Source organism: Cavia porcellus, unplaced genomic scaffold (assembly GCF_034190915.1).
Source record: "Cavia porcellus strain 051 isolate PalLab524CR breed Dunkin Hartley unplaced genomic scaffold, mCavPor4.1 scaffold_2, whole genome shotgun sequence".
NCBI classification, from domain to species: domain Eukaryota; kingdom Metazoa; phylum Chordata; class Mammalia; order Rodentia; family Caviidae; genus Cavia; species Cavia porcellus.
The window spans coordinates 64,991,181-65,013,538 of record NW_026947485.1 but is presented as its reverse complement, the minus strand read 5'-3'; the positions used below and the strand labels follow the sequence as shown (position 1 = coordinate 65,013,538).

The 22,358-nt window shown below is 42.3% G+C and overlaps 1 protein-coding gene across 1 annotated transcript; it reads right to left on the bottom strand.

The window, feature by feature from the left end:
- Window positions 1–609: 609 nt before the first annotated feature.
- On the bottom strand, window positions 610–17,413 carry Tmbim7 (protein lifeguard 1). Its single transcript, XM_063234819.1, has 11 exons — window positions 17,341–17,413; window positions 17,101–17,204; window positions 13,685–13,952; window positions 12,603–12,681; window positions 11,737–11,790; window positions 11,124–11,214; window positions 8,864–8,901; window positions 8,683–8,770; window positions 6,207–6,296; window positions 3,675–3,722; window positions 610–995 (listed from the first exon to the last, which is right to left on the bottom strand). Exons 3-11 carry the CDS (start codon window positions 13,950–13,952, stop codon window positions 849–851), a joined length of 903 nt encoding a protein of 300 aa, XP_063090889.1. The 5' UTR covers window positions 17,101–17,204; window positions 17,341–17,413; the 3' UTR covers window positions 610–848.
- Window positions 17,414–22,358: the final 4,945 nt, after the last annotated feature.

Genomic DNA, 22,358 nt, shown 5'->3' with positions numbered 1-22,358 from the left:
CTAATTCAATTCAAAATATTATGGGACTTCTTGTTTAATATATATATAAAGCATCAGTTTTGCATGACAAAAGTTCTACAGACTGATTACACAATAATGTACATAAATTTAACATAACTGAACTGTACACTTAAAATGATTATGATGGCATATTTTATGTATGTTTTACAACAATTAAAATTAAAATTAAAATATGGGCTTCATTTGTCCCAGACAATCAGAGAAGTGGTCCCTGAGTCAAGCCCACAAGTACAACTATGATGGACAAGCAGGTAATTCTCTGTCCTGAGCCTTTTGTGTAGACTAACTTCATTAATCCTTCCTCAGCCCTGCGCGGTAGTAGTATTAGCATTCGCTCCAGCTAGATTCTGCAGTACAGGAGAAAGGCAGAATCCATTGCTTTAAGTTATCCTTTAAAAATCAGATTCCAGAATATTCCCATAGACTGTCCAAGGGGGTGGGAGAAGGAAGTAAATTTAACTTTCTGTAATTATTTTTATTCAAGTAGAGAGACATTTAGAGATTTACATAGTACATAGAAAACTTCAACAAAGCAATGAGCATCTTACAAATATTTGTAAATATGTAATTATGGTAGTCATCTTTTGAATTTATAAAATTAAAAATATTTTCAGCAAGTTTTGGTATGTGACAATGGAATCAAAAGCAAAACAACAACACCTATCATCTACTGAATGCTTAGTTTCTTTTGAAAAGAAAGAAAAAGTGCTCTTACATTTCTTTCTAAAAAGGGGGAGAGGGGCTTATGAAGTTCAGGTCTGAGCCAGGGGACAGTTCACAAGGGCCTTTTCTTCTGTTTTCAGCATAAACCGACATTGATCATACAACTACCGTCCCATTTCGATCAGTTGCAGAATAAAAAGGAAAAGGTTGATGATGTCCAAGTAGATTTCCAGGGCAGCAAAAACATACTCTTCAGGGTCTATTTCAGAATGGCGGCCTCCTACTATGAGCTGCACGTCCATCACCAGGTACTTGAAGAAAAATAATTATCAAGTAAGTGCCCCAAAAGATCTGGAAAAAATTGTTTTTAGCATCAAGAAAAATGTGCAAAGTAGTCTCTGGCTGAATACGTTCCTCTTATAACTTCAACTTTATGAAGTCCTCAAGTTTGTATTCTTTGAAAGCAAGCTCCTCATCCTCCTAAAGCCTGTGGGAACAAGTCTGAGCATACTATTCCTTTCCAAATTCAAAACATCTTCATGTCGTTGCCAATGATGTGGGCCAGATGGGCAAACTACAAAACGCCTATTTGTAATTTTGGTCCATGTCTTGTTAAACAACAAGTCAAAATAAATATGGTTGTGGCCACTTGGACTCACATAGCTTTATAATTCTGAATTATCTGATAGAAAACATGGCCCATTTGTGTTAGCTTTGTTATGACTTCTATATATACAAAATAGAATGAGAAGGGCCTATCGTGTGATTGAATAACCCCCAAAAGAAACAGCTTCAGCGGCTCAACTGAAGTAGGTAAAACTGTACAGCTCTAAAACATCAAGATTTAAAAAGAGAGGCCTCTCTCAGCCTTACATTTATTGCAAAATGAGCAGACCTAGGCAGTTTGAGAGAGGGAAACCACCAGCACTGTCGCTTGAATTGGAAGCTAGAGGACTCCAGTGCTGTGAGGCGGAGTCCACCAGACAAACCAATGAGAAGATACTTGGGGTTTGAGAGATTTTCTGAAATCCACTTTAGATTAATATCCACTGCAGTCAAACCACCCAAGGGTATTTGCTCTCTTGTACTCCTTCTCCCCTTGAGGGCTTATAAGAATGAGGGACATGGGAGAAAAGGAATAGGATGAAAGTTATTGAACACCCCCTGGGCAGTCTCTTCCTGGGGTCATGCCAAGTGGTCTCTCATGTAATATGGGGATAACCCCTTTGGGGCAGACAAGATTAAACTGAGTTTCAGAAAAGGAAAGGGCAGTGGTAGCAACAGAGAAGGACATCAGATGAGTCTCGAGATACTAAAGCAGGGGCCTCATCTGACCTGCTAAGCTCCTTCTCCACCCATCTCTCTAGGTCTCATCGCAGCACCTTTAGAAGGATCAACAGCCAGGATGAGCAACCGTTCTGATTTTTGGGCCCTTGAAAACCCTTCAGGTAAAGAATTTGATTCCACGAAAAGGCTCCCAGGGGGATAAGCATTCCACTTTGCTTTGACCTCCTTCTATCACCCAGAGTCCTAACTTGATGGCCTAGATGGGGTTAGCAATGGGGCTTCTCAGGAGAGGTTAACATGCATGAGAGCAGACAGGACAGTGAGTGAGAAAGAGGAGTAGTGTCCCTCATCAAGACAACCTGCCCACAAGAAGTGGCAGCCAGGACACAGACACACCCCAGCCAGGAGCCTTTGGCAGTGGGATACTCTCTGCCTCACCCCTTCACATTCCTGGCCATTAAAATACACGGTATCCACAATTTCCTTCTCCTGTTGCGTGATGGTGAGTGATCTGCCTGAACCTGCAGGAGAGTTTTTGCTCTGCCTGCAAATGGGGAACAGAACATCAACAGACAGCACGGAAATGGATTGCGCCTTAAATGGGCTGCAGGGGACCCGGCAGTGAGCACCAACGCACAAAGGCTGAGGGCACAGAGTAAACCCAGAGCGGCACACATCGGACTCTTTTAATAGAATCAAAATGAGAACAGTGAAATGTTAATCTCTTGCTATAAATTTTTCCAACATCTAAAAGACATAATACAATTCCAGCAACAGCACAAAGGAATACAGGGTACAAAAACATAGGTGGTTTTAATGCTTGATGATAATAGGTGGTTTTAATGCTTGATTTGGGGCTTATCATACCACTCGATTTCTGGGTATGTTTGAAAATCTTCAAAATCGTTTTTTTTTTTCTTTAAAAACCATAATGGGTAGAAGTGTAGCTCCGTGCTTGGCATACTCAAGATCCTGGGTTCAGTCCCAAACACCAACAAATAAGTAAATAAATAAATACACAACAAAACCCCTAAGACAGGTAAATTGATAAATGTGTAAAATGGGATACTGTGGCCCTTAAACCCAGGGAGTTAGATTCACAGTGTGCAACTCTATGGAGGCCATAACTTTTTAAGAAAAAAGGCCAAGGCAGAATATTATATTAGCAGAGTACATTAGTGTTGGAGGGTCTGATGCACAGGTGAAAAGAAATGCTGCAAGGAGTCCCCCACATGCTAACAGTGGTTATTTCTGAGGAAGGGCAATAAGAGGGAGATTTTTGTGTTCACTATATAATCTTCCATGTCTGCTTAATTTAAGAGGTACATTATTTTTAAATAAAATATTCCTTAAAATAACTGTAAAGATCTGACGCACGATGTGGGACTGAAAAGAAGGCAAGAGGCTCTGCGAGGGCATCCACAGTGCCCTCTGCCATTTGCCTAGAAATCCCTGCTGAGGAAGGGTGGAAGGGAGACACCAGTCTGGAAGGAAAAACGGAAGTGCAGCCTGCCGTGGGAAGCTTTGTGGTTTATGAATCATCCTGTGTTCCCTTAAATATGACTCTTTCAAGAAAAAGCAGTGTTCCGTGGGCTGGGGGATCCTCCAGCTTTCTTCTCAGGGGGAATGGTCTGTGGAGGGTCGCTAGAGACTGACTGCAGGTGACTTACCCACCTTCCCGCAGGAAGGAGACACACACTTACCAGGGAGAACAGCAGGGTTCCAAGTGCAGCGTACAACAGGTGCAGCCACTGCAGAAAGGAGACAGGCGTAGTATAAGAAAACCGAGAGTAAGGAAAGGGCTTATGCAAGTCCCTGGGAACAGTAAGGACCCAACATTAAGAAGGTCAGATCTGTGGGGAAATTAATCTTTTCTTCAACACTTAATTCCGATAAGCAGCCAAAGGAAAGCTAGCATTTTCACACCAAACAGTATTCACTGTTTGGGAAGTGAGGGAACTGCTTAATGTCTCGTGTGGTAGGACAAGGGGAATGTATTCGACACTGTGCAGTTGACACTATCTGGATGGGATGCTGTCCCTTGCAGGTAGCCCTTCTGGAGAATCCACCCTCCCTTGGGTCGTGAAGAGGCATCGCTGGGAGTGTGATGACCTCACTGGCCGTCGCTGGAGGGGGTGTGGGAAGTGAATATCCACTCTGAAAACAGTGAAACCTACCTGATCAGAAACTTAAGCTCTGTGATGGTTTCAAAAGATGGGCCAGACAGTCGAAAATAAATTTTCAGCATCAAGGACCCAAACAGCAGAAGTTGTTGTCATTTGCCAGTGCCAGAGCGCTTACTGGCGAGGAAAGTTGGCTAGTCAAGCCCAGAGAAGCCCAGCTCTTCTTCCCACCAGGGAGAGACTTTGGCTCTTTACCACACACTGCTCAGACATTGCTGATGAGAACACAGGGTTAATCCAAATGCCCCAGGGTTTGGGGCACATGGAAAGAGGATAAGGAAGAGTGTACAACACCTGTGAAAAACATGGCACAAGTTCTTCAGGAGGAAGAAGGTGCTCCTGAGAGGTTTGAACAGAACACTCTTCTAGCCAGGAAAAGGGTGTTGGAGAGAAACTAAAATCAGGGATCAGTAACTGGGGGCTGGGGCCATGGGCTGGGCAGCGGGTCCAGACTGAGCTCAGTTAGGAAACACAGGACTCCTGAGGCCAAGAGATTGATTCAAAATTGTCCAACTCAACTATGATGTAACTTTGGACAAGATTCCACCAAAGTCTCCTCCCCTTTAAATCTGTTTATAATATTACAGATGGTGAATATTTGCAAAAGGAAATTTCGACTTGGAATTGAGTCAACCTATAGCAAGCAATAATTTTTTAGCCACATACAAATGATACTATAAAGACCTATGGAATCCACTTAATAAATTTTTGCAGTATTATTACCACCTATCTCTGCTACCACCAGTAATAACAGACAGATGTGACCTTTAAAGACGTATTTGTGATGTTTTCACACTTGTCTCCAAAATATAGATGCTATCTTCCTCCCTGTAAGATATGTGGTCATTTATAAAGCTCAGTCAGCCTGGGCACGACCTTTGGTTAAATGCTGAAAGATAGTGTGACAAGCCCAATTGCTACCAAAGAAATTCTTTGGTTTAGCATTTGGGCTCAATTGACCTAGGGTCACAGGGAGGGCCTCCATCAAGGTCTCCACACAGGGGCTGCCCACAGACAGAAACTACAGGGCTAGGTCAAGACTTCTGTCCCCATACCTGCCCTAGTGTCACTCCACAGACAATGCAATGTGGGTAAAGATCTTGAGTGCTGGTGTCTCCATGCCACCTCTGCCCCTAAGCCTGGGGGAATGCTTTGAATCATTTAGTTTCTCTGAGCCTCTCTCATTATCTATAAAACAGATGAAATATGTACTTTTCAGGAATGTTGTAAGAGTTCTATGTGATGCCTATGTGAAAAACACGTAGGTCTATGACATATTCGATAAGAACTCAATGAATACACTTGAGAATAAAGTTAAAAAACTGGAATTGGTGGCACACGTCCATAATTCCAGGACTCAGAAAGTTGAATCAGAAGGATGACCACAAGCTTGAGACCAGTCTGGGCTGCACAGTGAGTTCGAGACTGACTTGAACTACCAAGCAAGACATTGTCTCAAAAACAAACAACCTAGAATTGGACAAGGAATCTTTTTTTTTTTTTTTTTTTTTTTGACAAGCAACCTTTAAGCTGCTGCTGGAAAAAGTCTATTCCTTCAAACAAGCAGCATTCACAGGCAGAGCCAGGCCAATCCCCTAAAGAGCCCTTGGAGGAGAGTATGGTTTAGAGTTGGAGTTCAATCTTCATGCACTGGATCCCTCTGTGGATAGCATCTTCTGATGAACCCACTCACATGAAGCTCATAGGCCTTCAGCTACTAGGAGGGAAGTTAGTGACCATGAGTCCCAGCTGCTGGGCTGGGCAACTCATTGCTGCTGGTGTTAGGCACGTGCCCATCATTGCTGGGACTCCCTGGGGCCACGTCATGTCCTGAATGCTCCCTCCCCGATGTTCCTTCACTTGCGGTCAGATGTGCCGTCCGGGTCCCACAGCTCTCCTGAGCCTGCAGCACTCGCTGCCCCTTTTCTCTCATGGACCTGCCTCTTCTTAAAATCCTTGCAGACTTAGTCCCAGTTCCACATCTGCTTTTCACAGGACCCACAGCCACCACCTTACCCATACTGTGAGCCTTTCTCTGAGGGATCCACTTACATATGATCGTACAAAGATCACCAGGATTCCGTAGATCATTAATACACAGAGGGAAACACACAGCATTCCATTTAGCCAAGTAAAATCCCACTGAGGAAACATAAACAGCACATAACATCTCAGTTAACACCTAGCAGGAATTTCACAATATCTAGAAACAAGTTTTATACCCCAGAGACAGAAACTGCACCACTACCAGAAATTTTCCCAGGCCAATTCAGAAAACTACAGAAATTCATTACCCTAACCACCAAAAAATGCTACATAAAAAGTATTATACTGACCGGAATTTGCTTCAGGAGGAAGAAAAAATTTTTGAAACTGGGTAATGGGTGCATGAGAAATTATTACATTGCTCTATTTTTTGTATTTATATAAAATATCTTCTAATAAAAAGGAACATTAAGATGAAAACTTGTACGAATATAGTGAGTGGTAATTTTAAGAACATATACATAGAAAATATTACTGAAATGAAACATACCTACATGTTAAGTGGACATTCTTATATCCATAAATGTGTATATAGTTTAATAAAATACATATTAAGCCTTCAAAGTTACTGTTAACAAATTATTTAATTTTAAACTTTATTCATATAATGTTTAGTTTTTGTCTATATAAATGTATGACCTCAATCAGCTGGGGGGGCCTAAGAGCTTTTTTTTCTTAAGAAAAGCGATATTTATCTTGTGGGTTTAAAAAGTTGAATTATGCAGCAAAATAGGAATTGATACACAAAATGGCCAAGACATTCTCTTGTATTTTCCCTGTTGCCTCCTGACCTGCAGCTGCAACAACTCCAGGGTGGAATCCACACTCTCCAGTTTGGTGATGGACCAGACTGTTTAGAGTTATGCTTTCAGTACAGAGCTCAGGATACCTAGTACACAGCACTTGAAATGTAGCTACTCTGACTGAGGTATGCTGTAAGTACAAAACACACACTTGCTGTGTGTGATGGTGCATGACAGTAATCCTAGCACTGTAATCCTAGCACAGTAATCCTAGGCTAAGGAAGGAGGATCATAGTGAGTTCAAGGCCAGCCTGAACTGCAGAGTGAATCCTTGTCTCAGCAAGACCAAAAAATAAAATACACACTAGATTTTGAATTTTGGATCAAAAATAGAATGTAAAATATTCATATTTTGATGCATGTTACATGTTAATGTTAACACTATGGTACTAGGATAAAGTGTGTTATTAAAATTAATTTCATCTTTTTATTTTTTAAATTATTGTTAATTTATTTTATTTTTGAGCCAAGCTCTATAGTTCAAGCTGGCCTTGAACTCAGTAGCCAAGGTTGGCTGCAAACTTGCAGTGATCCTCCTGTCTCAGCCTCTCAAGTGCTGGGTTTACATCCATGCAAATAAGCTCTTTAAAAGGTATTCTTGTGTGGCAGAGGATTTTAAACAGTGAGAGGGATTTATGCATTCATCCATGGCCTTTCCTCACTCACTGCAGAGACGCAAATTTCTACAAATAGGTAGGTTCTGCTTTGTGATAGAAATAGCTACCCAGTGATGAATTAAATTTGAATCCCCAACTTTTGATAAAATTGGTAATGTGACAATTTAGCAGACTCTTCTGCTTCTCTGTTGGTTCTTTCTTTTTCCACCAGGAAAGGATAAAATTCTGCACATGTGTGAGACCTTCCCTGAGCCATGTACCAAACTATTTGGAGATTCCATTCTCTTTTGTTGATCAGTCCATCATTTACCTAAAGAAAGTAGTGAGAATGAAGAGAAAGAGCTACTGAGACCACCTCACCCAATATCGGAATGCACCGAAGGGCTGGAAACTGATGGCACAGTTAAAAAAGAACAGCTGCAAGGGCTGGGGATTTAGCTCAGCAGCATAAGTTCCTGCCTGACAAGCACGAGGTCATGAGTTCAATCCCTAGTATCACAAAAACAACAACAACTAGCCTCATACTCTGGGGATTCTCTGGGGGAATTGTGGCATCTTCCCGCTGGGTGAACTGTGTGGATTCTTGATGTATAAACTCCACCGACATCCAGCAAGGGACAGGAAGCACACTTCCAGAGGGCAGCTTGGGGAGTGTGTGTCTATGTGGACCATCCACAAAGTGTCTCCAGGGGCACTGCATGAGTGAGTCCAGAAGGGCAGTAGAAGAGGCACTGCAGAAGTGGGCCTAAAGGGAAGGGGACAAGGAGCCCTGAGGAGGCTGGTTCAGGTTGGCCACATTGAGATAGACAGTGAACAGCAGGCTGAAGGGGAACCCCTGGTGGAGGAAGCCACAGGCACAGGTCTCTTTCCCCTCCTGCCCACCTTCCTCTCTGCACTTGGGGCTCCCACTGACCCATGCCCTCAAACAGCCGAGTGCACTGGGGCATGCTGCAGGGGCCTGGAGGATAGCAGGACGAGCAGGGTGTGTGACAGATCTGGAGGGCCACAGGGACACGTGTGGCACACACCCTTGTGACAGGAATCTGCTTCGGTGATACATACTTTTGTTTGTAGAGCAAATATAGTGAGCGCTGTGGTCACCAAGGTGGTTGCTGCTGTTGCCCACAACACTTCCTCAGCTCTATAGAAACTGAAATCAAGGACCACAGTTATTGTTCGTACGCATTCAAAGAAAAGGACACACACAACAACAACAACAACAAAAGGTGTATCATACACTTACACTGATACAGTTCCTAGCAGCAGACCTTGAAGAATCGTCTAAAAACAAAATTCACAATAAATTAAAAGCCTGCTTCTTGAGGCAGCATCCAAAGGAAATAACGTGAAGTAAGCGCCTCCAGGCTGGGTCTGGGGAGCAAATGGGACTCAGTGCACACAGCCACGGGGGTGTGGGAGCAAAGAATCGTGGCCATAACATTCTCCCTAGGACTGGCAAAATGATTTCACTAGGAAAATTTTACTGGAACACAGCAGGAAATTTACCATCTGCAGGGAATGGAGTGTGAGGGTGGAAAAGGCTCATTGGTGGATTACATCACCGTGAATCAAATGGGGCCACTCACACAGTGTCTTAATATTTTATCAGGGCAGGATAATGCATCTATTAATGCTTCAATTGTGGTTTGGATACTGACATGTTCCAGAGTATAAAATAAGTCTTCAAACCACCGACCTGAGTGAGAATGAGGATATCTTCAGTTCTGGGAAATGGGGCCGAAGGGCAGTTGCTACCAAAGCATGCAGCTGCAGGTGCCACCTTGGCGAGGGGGTCTCAGGGGGACTGGGCTGCAACACACCTATCCCTGGATGGAGCCATCACGGGGCGGGGTGGGGGCAGCATGGGAGAGAAGCAGGGCTAAAAGGTCTTGTGCAGTCAAAACAGAGGGGAAACCAAGAAGGAATGTATCAGGCCCGCAGTCAGGCACAGGACTGTGAGGCTGTGACACAGGCCCCCAACAGAGGCTGTGGGGTGGAAGCCACTCCTCAGCGCACAGAAAACCCCACTGGAGGAAACCAGGGACTCAGGACTCCCTGTCTATGAAAAGACCCAAGGAAGAGAACGTGCTCAGAGAACAAAAAGCAGGGCAAGTCCTTACCAAAATGCTGGGGCCAGAGACACTTTGAACTTCTCCAGCCAACCAACCAGAGGCAGGAGCAGAGGCTACAAGAGAACCGGAGCGAGGAAGTTCTGGATTCCCATGCCTAGTAAGTGATGACTGATTCTCGCATTCTCTCACCAAAACAGGCTGCCTTACCTCCCTCACTGAAAAAAGACTACATCTATGCCATATGCACGAGATAGTTTAACAATATGCTCACTTCCTTCTGAGCATTTTCTTCCTTTTCTCCTACTTTCTTTGCCTCATATTTTCCGAGCTCTAGCAGCACGTGAAAAAGGGACGTGTGTATGTGTGTGTGTGTGTGTGTGTGTGTGTGTGTCTGGGAAAGACTGGGCAGACAGGGACTAGGGTACAGGAGAGAAAGAGGGAATGGGTCCAGGCTGGAAGTCAAACTTGGCTGCTAGGCCAAACTTGCCGGGTGCCCTCACCTGCCTGGGAACACGGGTTCCAAGAGTCAAAATGCAAGGGACCAAAGCTGTCTTCAAGGAGTGGGGCTTTCTATTGTCTCTCAACAACAGGGATGGGTCTAGATTTTCCCAAGAGGAGCAAAACGCCCTAGCAATTACTATCAGGAAGCTTCTGAGAAGTCAAGCAGTGAGAGGTTTGGCCTGACTGGAAAGTGAAAGACAGGGTTAGAGAAATGACTGTTAGCTCTGCTGAGTCCCTGGTGACCTTGGACATTTCAGTGAGCAGAACCTTAGGTTGATAAATTCAGATTTTGTTCTGGTTTAGCTCAGGTACCTGCTGAGAGCTGTCAAGATCCTGGGATGCCCATGGGCAGGACAAAAAGAAAACAGTGCTGAATGATGAAAAATGGTGGGCATGATGCTGCCTGGTGGGAACACACCCCATTGGGGCCCTAGCCAGGAGCCACACTGGATGGGTGACGGGAGCCAAGGGCCTTCACTGAAGCTGGGAAAGGCGGAGAACCTGAGCCCAGGGATGCCTTCTGCTCCCAAAGAACTTGAAATAGGAATAAAATACACTTTACAAAAATAAAGGTACATGTTCTAACAACAAAATGTGTGTCTTGCCCAACAGAAGCTCAGTGACAGTTAAGCTCACTGCTCTGGGAACAGCCCTGACTTGGGAGTGGGTTCCCTGTGAGGCAAGTTTACCAACGTGAAGGAGTGGCTGGCATCCTCAATTCTAAAAATTACTTAAAGGATGTGGATGTTGTCTCCTGGGTCAGTTTACAACTTCCTCATCACCAGAATTCCCTCAAGAAAGTGCTTCACAAATACTTTCTAGCTGCATTACTCCAGGGAAGAGTGTCCACCACAAAAGGAATGACTCTAGTAACATGACAATCACATATTTTGAGGTAAGCTAAAGCAGATGCTAATGAAGTTTACTTACAAACAATCCAAGAAGAATGTAATTTGCCGGCACCTCTCGGCGGATATTCCCACAGCAAGCAAGTATAATGAATACAATAAAGAATGCTGGACTGCAGGATATATAAAAGCGTCTGTTATTTGCTTCCCGTTGTTATACCATATGATTGATATATGTATATATACATACATATACACACAGATATTTATCTTTGCAGGATACCTGATAGCTTTTTCATTCTTATCTATGTTGCTAACAAACACTGGTTACAATTTATGTATTCATTACACAGTGTCAAAACCCATACTTTGATTGGTATTATGTAATGTGTATAGATTTTTTTAACTTTAGTATGAATCCGTGTGTAGATACATATTACTACCACCACAGTTAGAATTCAGAACTATCGCATGGGTCACAAGTCAGTGAAGACCTCGCCAGTGCTACCCCTCTGTGGTAACACCACACATACACGCTCAACCCTAACTCTGGGAAAGCATTAATTTTTTTGTTTTCTATCTCTATAATTTTGTTATTTTAAGAATATTATACTTTTACCTTTTAAAATAGTAATAAAATTATCACTGACTAGCTAGCAGAAACGCCATGTTTTATTGAAGTTAATGATACTTACAAGAGTGAGTAGATGAACCAGGGATGTGTAACCACCCAGACTCTCAAATCTTTCCTGGTTGAGAAAAAATTAATGTAGTTTTACACAATAAGATAGTATATGTTGTTAACTAATGTAATGCTGAGTAGAAGCAAGAAGGTATCACGAGGAGAGTAGGAAAAACTAAAATGAATAGTAATGATGGGTGGAAATCAAACGGTGAAACACTCATCCCCTTCACAGATAAACCGGCCAGACTGGGCAGGAGCGTAGTGGTAGACAGCATTTGCCTAGCATCCATGAGGTCCTGGGTTAGAACCCCAGCACCAAGAACAAAAAGACAAGCATAAAAAGATGTTTTCAGAAGTTGTAAGGCAGATTTAAATAAATGCAAACACCTAGTGAAGTTCTTCATTTTAAAAAATACCATGATTGATATGTATACAAAGGAAAAAAATCAACACATATGTTTGCTTCAGAAATACAGATTTTTTTCATAGGATACATTTAATCAGTGATGGATCACAGTCCCTTGAATAAATTCTGGATTTAACAGTTTCAGCCCCCAACATCTCCGTAACCTTGCTTTATTATTTTATTCAGATTTATCTGTGAAAATGCCTCAAAGAAAATAAAAAAGAAAATAGTCTCCAAAATAAAAAGTAAAAAAAAGTTATTGGCTTAGAAAGTTAGAGTAAAATTCTAGAAATCTACCACCACCTAAATCTAGGAGTTGATTGAGAAAATAACCCTGGAGAAATATTATCTTCTATTAATGACGTAGGGGGAAAATAATTGTTTAAATGATGAACATTTTAAAAAGCTGGTTCATGAGAATTAATGTAACTAACTTAATATTTAATTCTACATCAGTAATACAGACTTACCAGAAAACAAATGTGCCAGTGATTATGGCAGTAATTAACAGCTGAGCCGACAGGAGGAAGAATACTTTCGCAATGAAAGCTGAGGAGACAGAATCGGTCTGTGAGTTCGATCCCCAGTACCAAAAAAAAAAAAAAAAAAGTAAAACTATCAATGTAATTACCTACTTTTCCTATTTAATGGAAGATTTTCTTTTAGGATTGGAAAGAGTGTGCTAGTTTACAGTCAGCAAATGGCACGGTGGCAGAAGGGCGGCCAAACACAGTACCCACACACTAGCCTCTCTTGTTGCTTATTTCCTATTGTGTGGGTTTTCCTAGGGCCCTCTCACTATGGCACTGACAATGACAATTGTTTTCTTATTGTCTTCCTTTGTTTTAGTGGCTTTATCTCAATTTTAAAAGGAAAAATAAATGAAATATTGCATCTTAAAGTTAACTTCTAGGGTGGTCATGTCTATCCTTTTGCTGAGCCGGGAGTATGAAAATAATAGTGGGATTGAGCTTTCCTAATTAACACACTGCAACATATATACTCCAGTGTATGTACCTGCGTGAAAATATTCATTCAACTGTCATTTTAGTTTCTCATGCATAGCAAGAACTGTGAAGGAATAAATATTAAACGTGGCCCAGCTTCGTGCGAATGGGCATCTGGATCAGCTAGAAACCTTAGAATATCCAGTGAAACCCCAAAACTTCAAAGATAAACAAGAATTCCTAAATGTCCTGGGCAATTTGAGAGCACTTGATTATGGCTGCCCTATATCATGTTTCATGATAAAATATGAATAAGAAAAGCTAAACACAAGATTACATCTTTCTGATACTCCACATTGAAAACGTTTTAAGAGAACGTCTCTTACAAAAGATTTTTTGTTTTGTTTTTCTTTTTGCAGGAATGAGAGGGTGGAAGCCAGGTTCTTTTCACTGAGCTTCCTCCTTTGGCCCCTCTCCTTTCTAAAGTTTAAACCAGAGTGTCACTAGGTCACTAAATTGCCAGGCTGGCTTGAACTTTTGATCCTCCCAGAATGTTAATTTCACAGGTATGTAGAACAACACTCAAGTAGTTTCTTTCTTCTCACCGTGGCGGATAGATCTGTCTGAGAATGGACCAGGCGTACTTCCATTGTTTTCATCTGGGGGTGGATCGTCTGAGATTTCTATCACGTAGACATTTGATTTCTTGTCAGCCTTTGGCTTTGGCTTTCCTCCAGTTTCCTTTGACCTCTCCGCGGGTGAAGGCGTGGGGGGCCGACCGGACGGGGGCACATCATTATCAACTGCTTTCCGAACCAGGTGCTGATGATCTCCAGAACCGAGGTCAATTGGCACAATGACCTCCAAGTCCATCTCCCTGGAGGGGGAAAAAACGGCTTTTCACGTCTCTGTGATCATATGTATACAACTTTAGCATCATCACAACATTCAGGAAATAATTTCCTAATTTTAGCTGTCTTAGTTCACTATTTACCATGTTGGTGCTTAATAAATAATTGTTAAATGAATAGCAAATTAATATGGTTAAGATGAGGTCAAAGAGCCACATCATTTATATTCTATTATAGAATTAATAATTTTTATAAATTTGTTCAGCAAGGAGTATGGAAATTTCTTCATCGTTTCTGCCTTCCAAAAACTTACATTTTGGAAACAAGATAATTAGATGAGCAGTAATCTGAAAAGCAATATATGCAGATCGGGAACATGGGAAGATATTAGAGCCACTTCACAGAGTCTGAAAAGAAAAGAGTACAAGAAGTTTCCAAGAGCTCCCAGGAAAGATAAGATTTCAACCAAGGCTGAAAGTTCAATTAGGAGTTGATCAGATGTAGAAGTGGAGAAAGGTATTCCCAGGCAGAGGAGCCAGCCTGGACCAGGACTGGAGGAAGCAGAAAGGACTGGCTGGCTTCATCAACGGAAAGGAGTTTATGTGGTTGAAGTAGGGACATCAAGGGGGTAATGAGATTAAACAGAGGGCACAATGAGTCAGCAACCCACTTAAGGAGTCTGGACTTCATCCTGAGATCCATGGGTGTAAGAGGCAGAATAATGGTCCCTCAGTGATGTCCATGTCCTAATCCTTGGAAACTGTGAACATTATCTTGCATTGTCCAAAGAAAAATTTAAAATGCTACTAAGGGCTTTGAGATAGGGAGATGATTTGGAATCCAACTGAATCATAAGGGTTCTTATGATCATACTTATCAGAGGGAGACAGGAGAGACTGAGTCAGCAAAGGTGATCAGAGGGATAAAGGAATTGTTTTTGAAGATGGAGGAAGGGTGCATGGAGGGTGAAAAGGCAAGTCAGTTTCCTTCTAGAGCCTTCAGAAATGAATGCAGCCCTGTCAGCACCTTGATTTTAGCCCAGTGAAACTAATTCTAGACTTCTGACCTGCAGAACTGTAAGATAATAAATTTGTATTATTTTAAGACATTAAGTGTATGATGATTTATAGGAGCAGCAACAAGAAACTAATCCAATGGCCAATCACTTAAAGTTTTCAAGCAGGAGGCCAAGTAGTTCTAACTACAATAATCACTCTAGGTTTAGTGTAGAGAATGGGCCAGAATAAAACTAAATGGAAGCCGAGAGACAAGAGCAGTGCAGACAAGAGGGTAGGTAGGCTCTGCTACAGCACTTTGTAACCAGAACACAGCCGTTAGAAAACCTCTACTAGGTGTACAAAAATGGTAAAGGAAAAATCCTGCATTTGTGTCGTGAGGACCGTGTAGACTGAGGTAAGCCCTTTGCTGCAGCTTCCAGTCCACAAACAATACAGGGCAGGGAGGGGAATGAGAAGAAAACTGGGTGGAGGGTAAAGGCTCAGACAACCTGCAGGTCAAGTGAGAATGGCATAAATGGGAGGTCTGAACAAAATACCAGGCTCCAGGAGAAACAAATGTGGTTTGGTAAACTTTTCCTTTCTCCCCGCTCAAAGTAAACTCTAAATTTTATATTTGTGAGAATTTTTTTCAGTTCTTGAAACTGTAATTTTAAAGTTCATCAGAAACAGTAAATGTCAAAAAAATGAAAAAAAGAAAATTGAAAAAGAAAGATTGTGGGAAAAAAGGTAATGATTATCACAAACCAAAATATCATAAAAGTATATACTTAAAATTATGATCTATCATGAAAATAGACAAGCAAACAGTCGATATGGAATAGAAAAGATTCAAAAAACAAACTGATATATATATTCTCATATATGTTAATAACCATAGATATTCTAAAAGAAATATTTATATAAGCCTTTGAAATAGTGATATCGTAAAAGAAATGCTTGATAGATTTGGGGTAGAGGAACACTTCAGATGCTATCAGAAAAAACATAAATATATCTGAAATGTAAAATGATAAAAACATTTGTAATGTTCACTAAGCCTTATTAAAAAAAAAACTTTAAAGGGGAAAATATGGACAACTCAGTAAAAAGAATATAAACAGGAACGTCACAAAGAAAATTTAAATCTTAGCAGATAATACCTTACAGATAACCAAAGAACTATGGGTAAAAACAATAGTGAAATGTCCTTTTTCAAGTCTAGCAAAAATTATAAAGCTAGTTCTCAGGATCACAAGAATATAAAGAAATAGAACATCCAGGGTCACAGTATGACTTGCATGGGGCCCACATGCATTTGCCCTCACAGGATTTCTCCTGAAAAAATGAATTATACTGCAATACAAGCAATTATAACAATTTGATATGTTCATATGATAAAAATTCAAATTTATTTTTGAAAAGATCTTTTAGATTATGCTGATATGAATATTTTAGTCTGAATTTATTAGATATTTATTATTATATTGATTTTTTCACCAGATTTTTGGGGGGAGTATCAAAAATTGAATCCAGGACCTTGTACTTTGCCAGGCAGGTGCTTATGCTGCTATGCTATATCTCCCAGCCCTCACTAGAGTTTAGACAAACTGAAACTGTTTTCATGGCCCACAAAACAAGTTAGGCCCAAGACACTCAGCCTCCTGACCTCAGGGAGAAGTCGGCCATGTGGGGCCTCACAGCAGTATGAACTCAGACAATGGCATAGCATTTGCAGAATGCACTACTTTAGAACCTGTATTCATGCTTTTAGGAGTTATCCCCAAAACACTCCCAAAGAGCAAAGATGCATAAAAAAGGAAGTTCATTACTTCATTAATTATTTACAGCTAGTATCTATCAGTAGGAGAATAAATTTGGCAAAGAGAAAAGCAGAAAAATAGACACATGTGTAGATATAGATCACAGTGGAAAGTTCACTGTGATAACTGTGCATTTATGAAAGAAGAATACAGAAATTATTTAGCAAGGTTATGTTTCTATGTCTCACACACACACACATCCACTTCCACAGACTGCAAAGACGTGTTACAACTGTTCAGACTGTGAGCTGGTAAATGGAGGGTTACATGCTGAATGGTATGGATTTTTACCATGCAAAGTTATTAAAATGATAATAAATATATTTATATTTTGAAGAAAAAAAAGAAATACTTCCCTTTTTGATAATGTCTGGAGAGCCTCTGAGAAAGCACCCCTCGCACAAAGCTGAGCAGCACCAACAGCTCCTCAGATGCCTTTGGATCCTCCCCAGTGCCCTACAAATCAGGAGACCGACAGGCAAGATTTTTCACAGCATTTACAAATAAAAGTAAGCAGATCCTAATGGGCAGTTGGTATTTCTGCATAAAACTACATTCGTCTAGTGCCTAAACCACAAAATCAGACTTTTACCTCACAAAAACTGTGCTGAGCCAGCAGTCATCCAAAGGACAGGCAGGTACAGAGGTGAGAAGCAGAGTTCCAGCGACAGTTAGAAGAATGGCAGTTGGAGCCTGCGGCGGGGAGGGGCTCGTGCTCCTTGGGATAGAAGCTCTGAAGTCGTGCATCTGCCCAGCCCTGACCTGACCAATGCACTCTGAGTTGGGTCTTAGAGAAGCCAAGAGCCAGTCCCTCAAACCAGCTCTTTGTCAAAGGAGAGCCAAAGCCTTTTTATTCTGGAGAACAACTGCAGCCAAGGAATCTATTTGGTCTTGCAGTGTGTCTATAGACACTAGTATGGTAGCAAAATCTCCTGTTATCTGAGCATTTAACTGTGCTTATACCCGTGGCTGTGGCACTGAGGATTAAGCTCCCTGTTATTGCTGTCCCTGCTAGAATGGCCAATATAACAGGGTCATGCTTCTGACGTGACTGATGTGTATGTGGAGGGCCTTGCTGGCCTGAGTAGATAGGGGTCAGGGACTAGAAAAGCAAGTGTACAGAGGTCTATTGTGGCATCAAACATGTGATGGACTTCAGCAAACAAAGAAACTTCCCTAGGGAGCCGCTAAGACCCTGAAGTAACAGTCAACACATCTACACAGTCAGCAGAATCATTTGAAGCAGGAGGTTTATAGCACTTTTTGGTTTCTCACCATTTTGGACTCACATACTGACTGACGGGGTAATATTTGTGTTCCTAATTTAATCTTCCACATCCTGAGGAGTAGCAACGGTTTTCCAATTTATGGTTTTAGCCTGAGCTGGACGTGCAGTGAAATAAAGGTACATTTTAGGTTGGGGAGAATTTTATCTAGTCTGAATAAGAGTTACGAGAGGACTTGAACCATGAATTTGAATTTTTGAATTCCCCATGTTCTGAATTACCATGTTTCCAGTATGTTTAAACATATTAACCACAGGCAAATAATTTTATACATTTAAGAGTGCTTAGTCTGGGGCTGCAATATGGTTCAGTGGCACAATGCCTGCCTGGTAAGCACAAGGTCATGAGTTCCCTGGTACCACACCTTAAAAAAAAAAAAAAATAAGAGAAGGCTTAGTCCAGTAACTAAACAAGGTAGAAAAGGAAAAAAAGTAATCTTTTTTAGAATTTTCCAATCCTCTGGGGACATAGTCCAAAATGTAACTGCAAACTCTAATACTAATGGGAGGAAAATAAGAATTCAATAGAATGCAGTACATGCAAGCTACAGATATCCCAGTGTACGGTCTTCATTCATTCAATCAGTCAGCTGCCAGGGGTGACGAGAGCAGGGCTTTGAGTGCGTTGTCTCTTCAGGATGGTTCTTCAGGGGACTGGACTCATCAGGACAGGATGAGGCTGCTAAACAATCATCAGGATGAGCCCGCTTGATCCTGGAGTAGAGGATCCAGGGCTAGATCTCTGTCAGTTTTTAGTGTCCTATCTTGTTCTTCATCTGCCCAAGCTGGCAACCTAAAGGTGGCCCAGGTGCCCGAGCACACTTGTAAGGTCTTTTTTTTTTTTTTATTCATCACGAGGATTCACATTGTCTGCAACCTTGTCCATTGGCTTGACTTGTCTGTTCAAGTTTCAAACCAGAGTTCTTTCATCCTGGGCTGGATAGTGACCAATGCAGAGCATGGGGCTGAGTCACAACTAAACCCATCAGTATATCTGGTGTCAGCTAGAGGTCATTCTTTCCCTGTATATAGGGACTCTAAGTCCAGGATGGGTTCCTTCTCCATGTACATCACAGGTCCCAACCCAACCATTGCCAGTTTGGCTGCCAACAGGCTTGCTGAGAAAAAGGCCCACTGTTGGGGATGTGTCCCCCAACTCCTGAGAGGAGGAGCCTGTACCACACCACACTTGGGATGGGCTGTTCGCATTCATGTTCATTCCTGTCTATCCTGTAATTTCGCACAGTTATGTGCAACAGTTTTTAGCACTGCTGTTTCTCAATCAAGGAATGCCTGCTCTTGGCTCCCTTTCACAGCTATGACCAAAACCACACAGGGTGCTTCAGTTTCCCCGGCTTTAGCCATAGGCCTCGGTCAAATCCATTGTCATCCACACTAACAGTTCATATAAATGGCAGGCTGGCGTCAGTGACTCGTAGGGCTTGCAACTATCCAATAGCCCTCTTTTGAGTCCTGAAAAGCAGCTTCCATTGTATCTATCCAGCAAGCAGCTTCCACTGCATCTGTTCAGCCTCATGTAGTGACTCCTTTTGGTCACCTGGTATAAAGGGCACAGCAGGGTTGGTAGGTACCATATGTTAGCCAAAAACCTGGCAAACACACACACGCCTGTAACTGGTGTGCTGTGGTGGGTCTGATCTTACCCAACCACGTAACACCCAAGAATTTGACAAACAAAGTCAGGTCCCTAGATCTTGACTTTGTCTATGGTCCATCCCCATGTTAGCAAAGCTTTCTTCAGATAGTGCATGGTGGCTTTCAAATCTGCAAGATAATCAAGTTAACACAATATCAATACAAAACAGTGACAGAGTGTGGCTTGGCCCAGGGGGTCAGATCCTGGGCCACACCAGGCCACGACACAAAGTTAGGCTATGCAAATAGCCCTGTGGAAACATCTGGAAGGTCCATTGCCTGCCCTCCCAAGTGCAGGCAAATTGGTCCTAACTGCCAATGTCATTTAACATGATCCATCTGGCCACTGCATGGGCCATCAGGGAATTGAAAGGGCTCTGTGCAGGCATATCACCCATGCTTTTTCCAATTTTAAGACAGTCTGTTTTATCTCCTCATGGCCTGCAGGCAGCCAGTACTGCTTCACGCACACAACCCCTGTGGCCTGTGGGGAGAGTCAGCAATACATACTGCGTATGGCCTCTCATCACAGTTTTTACCATGTGAATTTGCAGGGTCTAGCTGAGCATCAGTCAGTATGTCAGTATGTGCTTAGCATTTGGGGAAACACAAATATCAAACAGGTATAGGGGAAATGTCCTATACCCAAAGTCACCTGGGCCTTCTGGACCATGATATAGTGACCTCTATATCCTTCTATGTTTTCAGTGTGTCCTGTAAAACATTGTGTTGTCAAGCATTAGCATTGACTCAGCTCTGGTATCCATCAATGCTAATACATGCTGTACATTCTTCGGGGACCAGTAAATAGTCAATTTCACATGTGGCCTCTGGTCACCTGGAAACCTCCAAGATCCATGTACCTCAGTTTGCCTCCTAATTAGGGTAAAAGAAAGCCAGTGTGATTTCTTTCCATTTTATCAGGCCTGCTTTGGCCTTCTGGCCTTGGCCCATCAGTCAGTGTATATCCTAAGACTGCTGTCTAACTTATCTGTGGCTAGGCTGGCAGCCAGCAGGTCTGTCAAAATCTGGCATTGATTGACCTTCAGTGGCCCCACAGCTTATCCTCGGAGAGATGGCCCCATTTTCCAGGGCCCCCCCCTTTTTCTTTTTACAAATCTTGTCTTATCTTAGCATTGTATTTTTATATTTGCCAGGCTGGCTAAGGCATCCACAGCATCATGGATTTGGCGATCCATGAAGGGAGTCAGAAGGGCTGTCCCTGAAATAAGCACATTAGCCTTCATGCCAGAACCACATGCTTTGTATGTGCCACCAGCAGTTTCTCATGTGGGCAACTGTACTGTAGTGCAAACATTATCTGCTGTACACCCATTTTATATAGTGCAATTAGCAAGTCTAGACAGTGATTTGCTCCAGCAGGTCACCTGAATTATCCCAAACCTGGTGAGCTGTTGCCATCAACCAACTTGTCACAGTCTGTGTATCTGCTTCTGGGGCCATTTTCCATACATTCTATAGCACCCATGTCATAGAGGTCGTTTTGACTATGCTGGCTATTTGGAACATTTTTTGTGGGCTCAGTTGTGTGTTATTAGCCCCATCGTCTCATAGCCATAGCAACCACACAGCCACAGTTTCATCCACCTTTTGCTTTAATTGTCTTGTCAGCTCCCACAGTTCCATGATGTGTAGAAGTAGGTGGCCCTCCCAGTCCTCCTCCTTGGGCTTGGCTGGGACCTGCATTGACCTGTGGTGAGTGTTGGGAATAAAACCTTTCCATGGGAAAGGGAAGGACATCTTGGAACCAGGCAGGACTGGCAGAAACAAGGTACTGCAGAGACTTCAGTCAGTTGTTCCCTTCCCAGACAGGATTGGTCAGATGTGCTTGGCCTGGGTCACGCCCCTGGCTGGGAACCAGTAGGGTGTCCCAGACTAGTTCCCTAGGCACTGCACACACTAAGGTGCAGTGAAGGCCTCGGTGGGGTGGGCTGGCTGACCCAGAGGGGAGGGGCCAACATGGCCATCCCTATTTGCACTTTAATAGCACACTGGAGTAGGCAGGGTCACCTAGCCAGCATGCTTCAGAAGAGCCAGAATCAACAAAAAACAACAACAACAACAACAAAAATGGGACTGGAGCCTTCTTTATATGCCTGTATGGAAGAAACAAAAAATATGAGAAGAGGAAACAGTAAGAAAAAGCTCCCATCCCCCAACCCTGAGAACACTGATCCAAGAAAGGTAAATACAAAAGAGACTGAGGACACATCAGATGTGGCATCAGTGGACATAAAGAAATATACTCAGGACATCATAGATGAGTTCAAAAGTGAAATACTTAACCAAGTAAAGCAAGATATAAATAGATTAATAAAAGAAATGCTAACCACCTCTCAAGAAGACACAGATGGAAGAATGGAGGAATACAAACAAAGGAGAGAATCATTTGATGAAGAATATAAAGAAAATATAAAATACATGAAGCAGATTCAAAGAGACTACCAGGAAATTAAAAACTCCATTGAAAGATGGCAAAACTGCTTGAAAGAAACTAATGATAAATTATGCAAACTGGAGGACAGGTTTGCAATGTGGGAGTATGAAAGTAAAAGCTTTTTAAAAATAACAAGGAAGGGGCTGGGGATTTAGCTCAGCGGCATAAGCACCTGCCTTGCAAGCAGGCGGTCTTGAGTTTGATCCCTGAT